Here is a 14652-nt window from a genome sequence, read left to right on the forward strand (position 1 = left end):
TTATTCCTCCAAGGAATTGTAATGGGAAAGAAAGACAACAAACACAAGTTGAAATCAAGTAAAATATTTGATGAAATTAGGTCTGTGAAATCAGTGGGAAGTGCCATAAAAGTACAGAGGAAGCACTGGAACATTACCCCAGCCACTCTCAGACTCCTCATTGCCCACATTTCATCACTGGTTATGCAAAGGCAATGCAACCTCTTCTACATGACTCCACGCATGTGTGTTTGAAGGAGAAACCGTCAGAATATTCCTGCTGGAGAACAATGAGGTCCCTAAACTGCAAATATTTTATACACCAGCTGCAGAGCATTATTGGATGCCTATGGATGAATAAAATAAAGTGAGCCTCAGTTTACGACCTAATCTCACTTCCATGCTTTGAGAGAAGAAAGTGTGGTTGTAGAAAGCAAGCTCCTGGGGTCAGAGAGCAGATCTGCATTGTGAGATGACACAAGCAGGTTCACGCAGGCCAGCTGAGCACAGAATCTTCGTCTGTGAATGGATGTCTGTGAGGTCGCATGTCTGTGAGGTTCCCTGCCCCCCCCCCCCCCCCCCCCCGCCCCTAGTCATCTGACATTCTCAAATCTAATCATAAGTGGATTGGTCAGGCCAGCCTGATTTTCATTATAGCTTAGGAACTTTTCTAACTTCTGAATTTCCTAGGTGTATCATCTAGGAGGAAACTTTGGTAACTGTTGAGCTCCACTTTATTGAAGGGGATACAAATATTGTTTTAATAATTTCTCTCTGTGCAAAAATTATCAACAGTGAAATTTTAGAAATGTAGTTTGTGCACTACATTTGGCCACAGTCTGATCAACCAGGAAAAAAATTTTACTATGCAATGTTAATTTACCATAGCCAGTTTTCTTCCTCTTCTTGAAAATGGTAGATTTTTTATTTTTTTAGCATTTTCCGAATGTTAGAAATTGTCATTCTATACTCACTCAAAACCCCATGCTAACACCCAACAAATTCATCTTCCCTGCCTAATAACTTTAGTGAATATGCAAAATATTCATCTAATTTACCAACCTTAATGGCACCTTTCGTATCACAATATAATGTTGAACATAATTTTTCTTATCGAATTGCTGATCTTGACATTATTGAAAGCCCTTCATGATTTCAGGAGAGTCGGTGGCTCCAAATACAATCAATCACAGCGCAGGCAGAGCAACAATTCCTTGCCCCTTGTATGGCAGGGGTCCCCAACCTTTTAGGCACCAAGGAATGGTTTTGTGGAGGACAATTTTCCACTGATTGGGGTAGGGGGTGGTTTCGGGATGATTCAAGCACTGCATTTACTGTGCATTTTATTTCTATTATTATTACATCAGCTCCACCTCAGATGATCAGGCAGTAGATTCTGGAGGTTGGGGACCCCGACTGTAAGGCATTAGGTAGAAGTGCAAATTTTCTCCCAGCTGTTTTCAACTCCAGAATACAAAGAATCACAACCCAGGTGGCCAAAGATCTGTTAGGGAAAATGCCTCAGGCCAAAGACTGCAAAAAGGAGACTTGCATGGCTTAGTTTTGCAAATACAAGCTTTGTGGGTTTTAGAGGTGGAAGAGAGCTCAAAGAGGAAACCAGCAAGTGCAGCTTTCAGTTTCTAGGAAGGAAGGACTCTGCTAAACCTGGACGTGCTATTTCAATTCAAGGATAGGAGAAAATTAAATTTTGCAAAGTTGTATGTCTTTTAAAGTGAGTTTAATGCTATGCCTCAACAGGCTACATGAAAATGTGTATACAGCGTGCACTGAAATGAAGGGCTAATTTCTCTGGCAGGGAGGAAAATGGGAGAGGAGAGAAAACAGACTCTATTCTCCTAAAAACTCTCCAGTCTGTCTCGGAGGCAACTACAGAGTAACAGTAATGATAGATGGCAAATTTTGACAAGACACGGTACAGAGACACTCAGTGGAATAAGAATTAACCTTCTCCTGCCTTATAACTTTACAGCAAAACTCAGAAGAGGAAGCCAGGAAAATCAGAAAGCTTGATTGATTACATTAAAATTTTTCATTTAATGGTTTCTTTAATTTGAGCGGAACTAACTCAGTCCCACAAATGTCTTCTTCAACGTGAGAACAATCCTTTCGGGAACCACAAGGCGGCACAAGTCACGCCGGAATTCTCCCAGAGGCAAACTGCCAGATTTAGGACAGTCCTTCCTCGGTCACTAACGCGAACTGGTCTGCGTTGTGCCTGGACTGACTGACCTTCGGACCGGCCGCAACACTTGCATTGCCACCACCTCACAGAAGACACCTAGGCTAGGGGCCCCGGGAGGTGGGCAAGCCAGGTATCATTGCCTTGGGTGCGAACGACGAAATTGCCGATGCTGGCAGAAGGCTCTGCTCCTCGTCACGCTGTTACTTGGCTGCAGATTCCAAGCTCAGCCCGACGTGGGCAAAGCGCCCCAGAAATGTCCTCTGGGGCCAGAGAGGAGCCCGCGGCCAGTACTTTCTATTAACCTCGGTTGGTGCTGCGCTCCCGCCGGCCTGGACAATGCATCGCCAAGTGGAAGGGAGGGAATCCCTCTCTTCCTCCCCAAACGCCTTCCAACCGCCCTCTATTCCTTCCCTACAGACCTGCCGCCCACTCAAGCGGGACATCTGGATAGGTGATCCCGGGGCCAGGAAGCTAGGGAGTCAGAGGATCTGAGCGGCTGGGGACCCTGGTTGCCCTCTGCACCTGGACTGGTCAGCAGCCGAAGGACACTCGCACTCGGCGGCGGGTTGAATCACGGGTGAATCAGTCCTTGCAGGGTCTCGGAGTTTCCTACTGGGAGGAGGCGGGGCGGGGTGTGGACTCGCCGGGGGCCGCCCACCCAGGCGACGAAGGCGGGCCGGGGGCGGGGAGTCGGGAGGAGAGACGGGGGCGGACTCCGCGCAGGCGGAGGCGCAAACGTGCGCCCAGCTCTTTAAAGCGCGGCGGGGACGGGCTCCCACAAACTCTGGGCTCCCCGCGTTCCTCCCGCTTCATCCCGCAGCCCCAGGTGCCTCCAGCCCAACCTCCGCAGCATCCTCGCTTCTCCAGCCTCCGGGGCGCAGAAGAATCTTTGAGACCTCGCCATCAGCTCGGGGACATGGCGACCCCCAACGGGCCCCGGGTACCCTGCTTCCAGGCCGCCGTCGCTCGGGCTCTTCTATTCGGCTTAGTCCTCATCCAGGTGGCCGGAGTCGCCGGTGAGTGGCACCCGCCCCGCAGAGCCCTGGGGCGAGCCACGGGGAGGAGGGAGGACAGGCCTGGCTGACCGCGGGCTCTCCCTGCCGCCCCGAGGTGCGGCTCGCCCGGGACCCGCCGCCCCTTCTGGTCGAGATGCTTGTTCTGGACATCCATTGTTGCTTAAGTGCCTTGGGGGCTCTCGCTTTAAGTTTAGTAAACGAGTTCCCCAGGGAGCCGACACCTTGAAAGTGACGGGACAAGGCTCCGCACCTGCAGGGGTCGATATACAATGTTTGAACGTTACCCATCATTGCATGTGGACTTTCCTTAATGAGAAACGGCTCTCGGCTCTAGGTCTTCTCTTGATCGTCAGTATTTTAGATTGGGTTAGTCAGTCCTTCCAAAATGTCGCTTGGATTGGAGCAGGGGCCACATTTTGCATGCCCTGTAAGCCTGTTCTGTGTGAGACGCAGGGCAGAGACTAACCTTCTGAGAACTGGCGAAGAAGACCTTAACAATAAGGCATCCCAACCGAATACAGCCGACGGTGTACAGGCTTATTGTCTGCAGGGGTGTCTGTGGAAGTTTCCCTATAGTGACTGAAATTATTCATGAGGGTTAGATAAGCGTGAAAAAAGTCAAGGTTTGTTTTTTTTTATTGGATGCAGTCCTAACTCTTCTGACACACGTGGGCTTGGCCCTTTAACATCGTTTACAGAAACCCATCCTAGCTGGCTTTCCCTGCTGTTAAACCTGGAATCCTGCCCTTCCCACTTCTCCAGTTGGTCCGTGGATAGCCTGGGCCACTGAAGGCCCTTGAGCTGTACTTCCAGGTCATTACCACAGGGCTTTCCCCGTGAATTATTTCAAACAAGGACTTCAAGATCCTTGTGTGTTTCCTTAGATCACCAGGTCGTCTTGCCAGGAGGAAACTCTGGGTTTAGGAAAATATTGCCGATTTTTTTCTTATGGTAATTCAGTTAAAGCTTTTGTGGTTAGGAAAATATTAATGTGAAGTTTATGATGATGTTGGGGAGTGGGAATGTTTTATACCATCAACAGGAAATTGTGTGCTGAGAAGTTCATGTAAACATTAATAACTGTTTCTCTGTTGTTTAAAGGCACTACAGATGTAGTGAAAGCATATAATATAACTTGGAAGTCAACTAATTTCAAGACTATTTTGGAGTGGGAACCCAAACCCATCAATTCTGTTTACACTGTTCAGATAAGGTAAGCTAGATACCAAAAAAAGAAAAATAAGATTGTTGTTGTTTCCACTTTCCTGTGCTGAGTACAGATGTCTTTAAAGCTGATTGATGGATGAAATTATTTAACAGGTAACAAAGAAAAAGAGGGCATTCATGGTAATTTGCTGGCTGGAGTCATAGTCATCAAGTCTGTAACACTGACAGATCTTAAACTGATAGAATGTTTTGTTTTCAGAGATGATTGGGGAAATTTGTAAGTAGAGTATAAGCTGTGGAGATGAGAACTTTCTTGAGCAAGCCATGGTGGCACTGATAGATGTGATTGTGGATCACTGATAACTCATCTCTCTAAGTACACACAGCCTTTTCCGTGCTGTCTAGACTGCCAGCCAGATCTAACATGTTAGAGAAGATGTAGGGAGGAGTTCGGACACATATGTTTCCCTTAAGCAGTGTTTGATTCATTAATCTTTGGATTCATGATTCAAAATTCCGTTGCATACATGATCTTGGAGGAGGTTAAATCCGTGACTCACTGAGCGGGGAAGGAATACACCATCAAGTTTTTGATTTTAGCAAGTTTTTTGTTTCTGAAATGTTCTAGGAGGCTTGGTAGAGATCTTATTAAGTATAGGACAGCAGCTATGGAAACCAAGACTCGTTATAGAAGGTACAGACATGTCACTGACTAAAAGGCTTTTTGTTGTTTTGTTTAACTTGTACCAAGTCTTTTATAGCGTTTAAAATGCAGTTCTTAAGTATGGAGTGGGTCTTTTAGGCGGATGTTTTTTTCTTTTTTTTCCCCAACATCAACTTCATGACAACTATTGCCAAGCCAACAGGCAAGAAAATTTGTGTGTGCATGCATACATGCTTGTATATATACATAGAAAGATTTAGAGGAATTTAAAAGTCAAGGTAATAATTACAATTATGGCCAAACTTGTCAAAACACATTCCATTTGATGAAAGTTATTAATTCTACAGATGCAGGCAGGGCTGAAGTTTACCTTAGTAGACACTTAGTTTCTGGGTAGTGAAAAGAAGATTTTAGGAAGGATGCTTGCCTCCCAAATATATTGAATCTTAAGTTTGGTGAACATGAGAAAACATATTTCTGATTTACCAGATTTTTAAATATTTAGACTTTGTCAATTCTAAGTTCTCAGACTGCAAGGCTACTGTTATTTAAGCGTGTCAAGTCTAAGTTCTCAGCTGCTGCTGCTGCTAAGTCACTTCAGTCGTGTCCGACTCTGTGCGACCCCATAGACGGCAGCCCACCAGGCTCCCCCGTCCCTGGGATCCTCGAGGCAAGAACACTGAAGTGGGTTGCCATTTCCTTCTCCAATGCATGAAGGTGAAAAGTAAAAGAGAAGTCGCTCAGTCGTGTCCGACTCTTAGCGACCCCATGGACTGCAGCCCACCAGGCTCCTCCGTCTATGGGATTTTCCAGGCAAGAGGACTGGAGTAGAGTGCCATTGCCTTCTCCTCTCCGCTGCTAGGCTGCTATTATTTAAGCGGACATGGCCCCCTTGTGCAAACAACCTAGCGCAGAGCTGCAGCTCGGGGGCGCCCGCGGGCCGTGGGTGGGGGTGGCTTCCGCCCAGCCGGCCATCTCTACACTTGTGCTGGAGGAACTGTGAGTGGTCCCTCCCTCCTGCCGGAGACCTGCACTCTTCCGTTACCAGCCCACGGGTAAATGGGATTCCTAAGTAAAGGGACCATAGTAGTCATTTTATAGACGAGGAAACTGGCCCTGGAAAGGTAAGGGACTTATCTTGGTGTGCGCACAGCAGGGTCAGGGAGCAAGGCCTACGGGGCAGCGCGCACCACCGCCGTCACTGTGGGTCTGCGTGTGCCTTACGTGAGACTCCAGAGCCGGGAGGAGGAAAGAGAGCCGGTCCCACCGGTCCCCTCTGTGCACCGTTCTCCCTCCCGGCCGTCTTCCCTAGAGAAAGCATCTTGACCCGCCGCTCCTCCAGATCCAGCCGCCCCACCACCAGCCTGTCCCCAGACACAGGGCGCCACAGCTGTGCCTGGAGCTCCAACTGCATTTTTCCCTTTCGGAAACAGTTTTTAGTCACAAAGTGTTACTGGCTCATGCCTTACCACCCAACCATCCCCTGAAATACTGGTTCCATAAATTCTAAATGGAAACTTCCAGAGCTTGTAGAAAATAACCTGCTCCGTAATTGATGGGTCTGAATTCTGTTGGGATTTTTTAGAAGTTCAGGCGGGACTTTTACTATTTCCAAATCAGGAGATTTTGCAATACCCAGAGGAACCTCAGAGGCGTTTATAGTGTTAATGCTGATCATAGCTGTCAGAGGAACTGACTGCAGAATTGCTCCTTCCCAACCAGTTTGCAGCACTTAATAGCTCTATTACTTTTGGTGATTGTTACCTGTGCTAAATTTTTCCAGAGGTCTGTGGTTCCTCCTGTGAGCTGAAGGAACCACAAATGCTATCTCTCAGATGGAATGTAGCCACAGCACCCAGAAGAGTTTCTCCTGTTATCTGAACAACTTGTTTGCCATAGCAGTGGAGAAGAATCATCAGGTTCTTGTTCACTTTTTAAAATAGAAATGATGCAGTTTTAAAAAATGCATTCTGGTCATTCTGGAATTAAGGCTGCATCTCTACTTTTATCACAGAAAATTAGAGAAATCTAAGAATATGTAAACATATTTCTGTCTTAATCTTAGTCTGTGAATTTAAGGACCAAGGGTGTGTCTATCCCGCACCGTCTTAGCCTGGTTATTTAGTTCAGACTTTTAAAAGATTCTTATTTATGATTCTTATGCCTGGATTTAGACAGCTAAATCCATAGGGCAGCTTGTTTTGCCCCCAGTTCAGCCTCTAAATGTAAACCATCTAATGCTGCACAAATCCTGGCCATGTGCAAGCCCTAAAGCTGCACTGCTTGATGGAGGAGCACAAGGGCGTGGAAGTGCAAGTCTCACTTAGGTGCTTTAATGAGATATCAGAGCTGGGGCCAGGGAAGGGAGAGATCAGTTCTGAGCAAGGAGATCTGGAGTTTCTTGTAGAAGGTGGGATTGGAGTGTGGCCTTGAATGGTGGGTAGGACACTCTGGGGGTTGATGATGGGAAACCACGGGGCAGCTGTCACCTTCCGTGGGACAGCTATGCGTGCATCAAGTGGCAGTGGCACCTTCCCAGGAGTTGTTTCAGTTCTGCAGAATAGTTTCATTTTTTTCATAGAAGTTCTTTGTATCATTTCAGGATAATTTCATTTTTAGTGGTTCTTTAAATCATTTCTTTTCGATGATATCTTACAAAAGGAAAATCTGTCTTTAGTCAGAACTGTCTCTTAGTCTCAGACTTTGACAGACACTACCTGTATTGTTACTCTATAATTTTTGATGGCTCATCCTGTGAAAGTGAGGGAGGCAAGTATTGATCATATAATGAGAGGAACAGAGCCAGCTCTCATCTCAGAAGCTGTAAGACCTTATACAAGTTACCTAGCAGCTCTGAGCTTCAGTATCCTCATATGTGAGAAAGATCCAGTACTTTCTTGAAAAGATTATACCAAATGAAGTAACATGTTTAAGGGTCCAGTAGAGCGTCTGGCTTATGGTAGTTTTAATAACTGTTAAATAACCACACCAATAATGGTCACAATAGAATGTAATAGAATAGAATGTATTATTATATAGACTCTGTGACTGTATTGACTATATTTGACATAGAATACAGAATGTGATAAACAGAATATAATGATATAATAAGTAGACTAATAAATAATTAAGTCTTGATGGAAAACTGTCCCTTCTCCCACATAGTCATGACAAATCATCTACATTTTAAGAAAGATATTTAACAAAATGATTCAGAGCACAGACCCAGTAGTCAAACTGCTGTCTGGCTCAAAAATCCAGCTGTGTGACTTTGTGCTGGTCACCCAACCTCCCTTTGCCTCAGTGGCCTTATATGTAAGGACAAAGACAATTACAGAGCACTCCCCCACCCCCCACAAACCAAAGGTTGCTGAGAGGACCTGAAGTGCTCAGCATAGCAAACACCTCCTCAGGATTGCTTGTGGAAGTCAGCGTTGGAACACAGCACCCCAGCCAAAAAACAGTTATCTTGTTGGATGCAAATCATAATGTTCCATTTCTCTTCCTTCTTTTCCTCAGCCCTAGATTAGGAAACTGGAAAAACAAATGCTTTTACACAACAAACACGGAGTGTGATGTCACTGATGAGATTGTGAAAAATGTTGAAGAGACATATTTGGCGAGGGTCCTTTCCTACCCAGCAGACACTAGCAGTTACGCTGTGGAGCCTCCATTTACCAACTCCCCAGAGTTCAAACCCTACCAAGACAGTAAGTAGCTCGATTTGTAGTAACCTTTCATTCTTGTTTTCATAAACTTCTAAATATTCTGTGAGCTTGTGAGCCTTAGGAATGATTACATCAAAAAATGTTTATCCATAAACACATCTTTTTTTTCTCAGAAAGTAGTAAGTGCCACAGCCCTCTTTGCTCATTCTGGATGTGGTAGGAGGTTCATGGGACGTATGTTGGAGTTGATAAAAATGTCAGCAAGTAGCTTTCTCCTCCAGTCTGTCCCCAGACCCTACCAGTAACTGGCCGGATAGAGGGCAGAGAGTAGGAAATTCACAAAGGCTGGCAGTTCCAGTATTTCCCCATATATATTGGTGACCAAAAAGTTCCATAAGATCTTATGGAAAAGCCCAAATGAACTTTTTGACTGACCCAATATTTAGGAGATTTTATATATTTTTTGAATTTTGTGTCCCATCATCAGACCAGAAGTCCCAATTAGGGTTTTTCACAGAGGGTTACAAATCCATGGGGAAAGTTCAGTTTCCCTCCCATCTCGTCATTGGGCTTGCTGACCTTTTTCCTCACTTGACCAGGATTTGAGTCCTGTGATGTGCTGGCACTTGCCAGGCCAGCTCCCATCCTGCTTCCTTCATGCTGGTCTTGAAAACACAGAATGCTTTTCTCCCCAGCCTTTGCTAAGGGAGTACAAAGGATTCCTGCCAAGTAGGAGATGCAGATTTTTCATCATGGCTATGTTTCTGAACTAGGTATTTTATTTTATTTTTTTGAACTAAGTATTTTAAATAAACACACATGTAGCATGTTGAGAAGAGTGAAATCAGCGGCTCTAGTAGAAGATTTAGCATGAAAGTGTTGTGTTATTGGTGTTTTTATGTTTACCCCGTGGAGTTTCTCGAGGCAGGGGTGGAGAGAAGGGGGCAGAGGAACAGGCAACCCCCTTTCCCCTTAGTGTCTACTCTGAGGGTGGAAATAGGGGGCAGCCTCACCCCAGGTGAATCAGACTACCTGCCCTGAGCCTCTGTCTGCCAGAGCCTGTCTTCAAACTCCTTAGTGCTTTTAACTGTGTGCCTCTCGTGGTGCTGAACTTAGACCCCACCTACAGTAACTACAGGTTCATTGATATTTATTCTCCCTCCTTGGGCAGCATCCTCACAATTTCTTTTTCTGGTTCTTGAGGATTTTTTAAAATAATTTTTGTTTTTATTTTCGGCTATGCTGGGTCTTCCTTGCTGCATGGGCTCCTCTCTAGTTGCGGTGCACAGGCTTGTTATTTCAATGGCTTCTCTTGTTGTGGAGCATGGGCTCTAGGGTGCATGGGCTCAGTAACTGTGGCTTCTGGGCTCTAGAGCACAGGCTCAGTAGTTGCAGCACAAGGGCTTAGTTACTCTGAGACATGTGGGATCTTCCCAGATCAGGGATCGAGCCCCTGTCCCCTGCATTGGCCGGCAGATTCTTTAACACTGAGCCCACAGGGAAGCCCCGTTCTTGAGCTTTTTGTAAGCTACTTCAAATCCTTTTTTGGTGCAAGAGAGAAAATAGTGTCTATTTCTGTGTGCTCATACACACACATCCTTGCCTATAACTCCTATTGAATTATGAGGATTTGTTTCACTATTATTCAACCAAAGCACATGAGATAATTGAACTATCTAAGAGACCTGGTGGTTAAAAGTGATTTTTTTGAGATACCAAGGACATTTCATGGGCTTTCCCACAGCCTCTATTGTATCTAAAATATGGAATCTTTTGCAGCTGTTTGGTTAACCACATGTGGCTGCTGAGCACTTGAAATGTTAGCTAATGCTATACATGTAAAATATACACTGGATTTTGAGAAAGATCTCAAAGTTTTCATATTTATTAAATGTTAAAGTTATATTTTAGCCATATTGGGTTAAATGAAATAGATTAACTTCACTCATTCCTTTTTACATTTTCTATCATGACTACAAGGAGATTTAAAGTGACATCTGTGGCTCCCAGTACATTTCCGCTAGACAGCACTGCTGTAGAATGTCTCGTGGTTCAGCTCTGGTGCCAGGGAACTGGTTCTTTGAGGTATTTCATGAGGGATGACTAGGTAGCTATTAACCATGATAAATCAATGGGGTTCTACTTCGTGTAGAACTCTTTGGTCCCAACAAAGCTCATTTTCTGTGTTTTAGCAAATCTTGGACAGCCAATAATTCGGAGTTTTGAACAAGTTGGGACAAAACTGAATGTGACCGTACATGATGCACGTACGTTAGTCAGAGCGAACAGCACATTCCTAAGCCTCCGGGATGTTTTTGGCAAGGACTTGAATTATACACTTTATTATTGGAAAGCTTCCAGTACAGGAAAGGTGAGCATTCTTTTATTTTTATGACTTGTTTTAAATTGCAGATCCTTGATTTCACTTCTTCTCCAAGTATAACATCAAAGCAGGTGGTTGACAGGGCAGTGTTGTGGAGTGGGAGGCAGACTGCTGTCTTGGTTCTGCCTGTGACTTCCAGCTGCTTTGGACTGGCCTGCCTCGGGTACCCACATTCCCAGCCAGAATCCCCTGGAAAAGGGAATGGCTACCCACTCCAATATTCTTGACTGGAGAATTCCATGGACTGAGGAGCGTGGTGGGCTACAGTCCATGGGGTCGAAAAGAGTCAAACACAACTGAGCGACTAACGCTTTCATTTTACTACCGCAGTGACTTAGTAAAGGCAACAGAATTCACTGTGAGCCTGGATTAATAAAGAACTCTTATCTTTCAACAGAAAAAGGCCACGACAAACACTAATGGGTTTTTGATTGATGTGGATAAAGGCGAAAACTATTGTTTCCATGTTCAAGCAGTGATTCTATCACGAAGAGCTAACCAGAAGAGTCCAGAAAGCCCCATCGTGTGCACTAGCCACGAGAAAGTTCTGTCCACAGGTGAGAGGCTCTGCCCATGGTCTGGGAGGCAGGGCTGCCTTCCACAGGACTAGCTCCACCCTCAGGACTGGACATACTATCTTCAGGGGAAAACTGCTTGGGTTTTTTGTGGTTTGGGGGTGGGGGATACTCATAATTTTAGACATTTAATTTCTGTGTCATTCCCTTGTATTAGCAGGTTTTTTTTAGTTTTTTTTAGTTTTTGTTTTTAGCACCTAGCATGCACTAAGCTATCTGCTGAGTGAGCCCTGGGCCCATGGTAGACGTTTAGGATTTAGTATCAAATCAGAGATTTCTCTGGGCATTTTTTCATACTTCTGGTTTGTGGGGAGCTTCACCAGCTCACCTGGGGAACCGGATGCAGCAACACCCCATAGATGTTTGTGAACACCTATTATGGGCTGCTGTTACCCCAGGCTCATAACCCGTGACGCAGAGGGATTGGGTCTATCAGATATCCCATGTGTACATGTGTGTGCCTCACTGGCATACTTGTGTGCACACCTGTGCCACACCAGAGCACAGATGCCAGGTGAGGAGTGGATCTTATCTGGAGGTGCCATGGAGGCTCAGACATGTGCATGAGGCTGAGAGGCCAGGAATCTGCCTCCAGGCTTGATTGGGGTGGTGCTCTGAGTACTTCAAGGGAACAGAAGAGTGAGAGGATAGTAATAATGACCCAGTGCCCTGCTGAGAGGTAGTTTAAATGTCTTGAAGTCACTTTAAAAATTCTCTCCTGTTAACTTGCCTTGACAGATGGAAAGGGCTCTCCTCCTCCCAGGTCCTGCACCGTTTGGGCCATCACACCCGCCACCCTCACATCCATCTTCCTAAAGCCAGCTTGAGTTCCCCTGCCTCACTGTCTTCACGCACACCTAGATCATTGCTTCCCCTGCCTCCTCTTTCTGCTGAAATGTGTCCTCTGAGAATCGTTTCACATGCCGCCTCTACCAGGAAGCCTTCTTATTGCCCCAACCAGTTATCTCTCTTTGTGTGAACCTGGGTAGCACTCTGTATCTCTCTTTGCACTGATAGTTCATCTACTATAATCATTGCTACCCGACTCGGCATCATCTTTAGCCACTTGTTTCTATCAGCTATTCTTGTTTCCATCTACATGTGTCTTTCTAGACTGTGAGCATTATCCAGTTTGTTAAATGCTTTTTCATCGTTGTCAATTGCCTGCAAACACCTAGGGTTTGAGAGATTCTTTCCTAATAGAAATGTGTGGTGGAGAAGAGAGATTTCAAGTTACACAAAAGCTGGATGGTGTAATTTGGGGTTATGCCCTAGGTTCTGCCCACTGAAAAATGGGATTCGGGGTCTCTGAGTTGACTTGGTACCTTTTATTTTTCAGAACTTTTCCTCATCATTGGAATAGTGATGCTTGTGATCATCATCTTCATCATTGTCCTGTCTGTGTCTCTGCACAAGTGCAGGAAGGCGCAAGCAGGGCCAAGTGGGAAGGAGAACGCGCCCCTCAATGCTGCGTAAGAGATCCCGCGCCTGGATCTTTCTGCCAGCTCTACAGAGCTGTGCCGCACTGTGACCAGGAGCTCTTACGGCAGCAGAACACATGGAAACACAAGTGACTGTTTTGGAGCATACAGACCCTGGGGCTCAAAGAAAGTTCGTATCTGACCTTTTCGTGCGATTAGCATCTTGGTTTCAACATCAGCATTAAGACACTTTGGAATGTAATGAGCGGTACAACCCACTCCAAGTTTTTTAAATTGCTATTTTAACACTAAGGCACCTTTTGCACATATCATGCTTTCAGACTGTACATTTTCTACATTCAAGTTGAAGCCAGATTATCTAAGGAAAAACAAGTGAACAAATGCCTTCAAAATTCCTGCGTGGACTTTTGGAGAACTTTTGAAAGGCTGACATCAAACCATGTGGGAAAGTAAGGTGGAAATTGGGTGGACTTTCTAACATATGTCTGTCTTTTTGTAATATGGTGTATAAGGTCTTTTTGTTTTTTAGTACTTTTGGAGGTTTGAACAATTAGCAAATGTTTATATGAATGTGTTAAAAGCAGAAGACTTGTATTTGGGGCACATTCCTAATATGCATTACAGTTTAGCACTTTAACTGACAAACGCTGTTGATGAAACACTTGACAGCTAACTATATTTTTATAAGACTACTCTACCAACAAATCGTACTGAGTTTAAGATTTAAGGTACTTCAAACTTTATGGTCCACATTGTATGTATTTATATAATTTGAAGAAAGGTTTTATATATGGGGATTTTCTATTTATAGAGGTAATATTGTTCTGTTTGTATATTTTGAGATAATTTATTTAATATACTTTTATATAAATAAAGGTGACTGGGAAATGTGACTGTTACATGTTCCAGTTATTATTTATGGTTTGGCCTTTGTATTATTGGTTGATTCTACTGTAGTACCAAGTGACACTGAAATTTTTAGTGGCTTATGACAATGGTATCTTTATGTTACACTTACAGGTTGGTGGCTGTGGATTGACTGCAGCTCTTCTTAATGTCTTCTCATTCATTCTAGGACCCAAATCAAAGGTGAAACCCCTTTTAGGATCAGGACAGTGAAATGAATGTGGCTCAGTCATGTCCGACTCTTTGCGACCCCACGGACTATGCAGTCCATGGGATTCTCCAGGCCAGAATACTGGAGTGGGCGGCTGTTTCCTTCTCACAGAGGGCAAAGCAAAAAACAGAACAGGCAGCGATGTCTTCAGGCTTTATGCTGCCTCCTAGGGCGTCCCAGATGGTGCTAGTGGTAAAGAACCCACCTGCCAATGCAGGAGACTTAAGCTGCCTCCTAAAACTTCTGCTCCAGAGTGGCAATATGTCACTTCTGCTTATGTACCATTGGCCCAGGCAGGACATATGGCAAAGCCTGACACTACCCTGTGGGAGGCACCACAGGTCACACGGCAATGGGCAGGGATGTATAGTTTCCAGGGAAGGGAGGAAATTGCCTGCCATCCTCCACCAACTTAGCAGGAGAGAGTTCTTCCCTTGG

General features: G+C 45.0%; 1 protein-coding gene across 1 annotated transcript; it reads left to right on the forward strand.

Annotated features, from left to right (window-relative positions):
- Positions 1–2959: 2959 nt before the first annotated feature.
- On the forward strand, positions 2960–13990 carry F3 (coagulation factor III, tissue factor). The gene is made up of 6 exons (XM_061121334.1): positions 2960–3198; positions 4300–4411; positions 8549–8739; positions 10890–11068; positions 11478–11637; positions 12995–13990. The coding sequence occupies exons 1-6, from the start codon at positions 3099–3101 to the stop codon at positions 13129–13131; spliced, it is 879 nt and encodes a 292-aa protein (XP_060977317.1). The 5' UTR covers positions 2960–3098; the 3' UTR covers positions 13132–13990.
- Positions 13991–14652: the final 662 nt, after the last annotated feature.

Source organism: Dama dama, chromosome 20 (genome assembly GCF_033118175.1).
Source record: "Dama dama isolate Ldn47 chromosome 20, ASM3311817v1, whole genome shotgun sequence".
Taxonomy (NCBI): Eukaryota; Metazoa; Chordata; class Mammalia; order Artiodactyla; family Cervidae; genus Dama; species Dama dama.

Coding starts and splice junctions, on each gene's coding strand:
- F3 (XM_061121334.1), top strand. CDS start 3,099: ATGGCGACCCCCAACGGGCCCCGGGTACCCTGCTTCCAGGCCGCCGTC. Junction 3,199..4,299: donor CCAGGTGGCCGGAGTCGCCG/GTGAGTGGCACC, acceptor TGTTGTTTAAAG/GCACTACAGATGTAGTGAAA. Junction 4,412..8,548: donor GTTTACACTGTTCAGATAAG/GTAAGCTAGATA, acceptor TCTTTTCCTCAG/CCCTAGATTAGGAAACTGGA.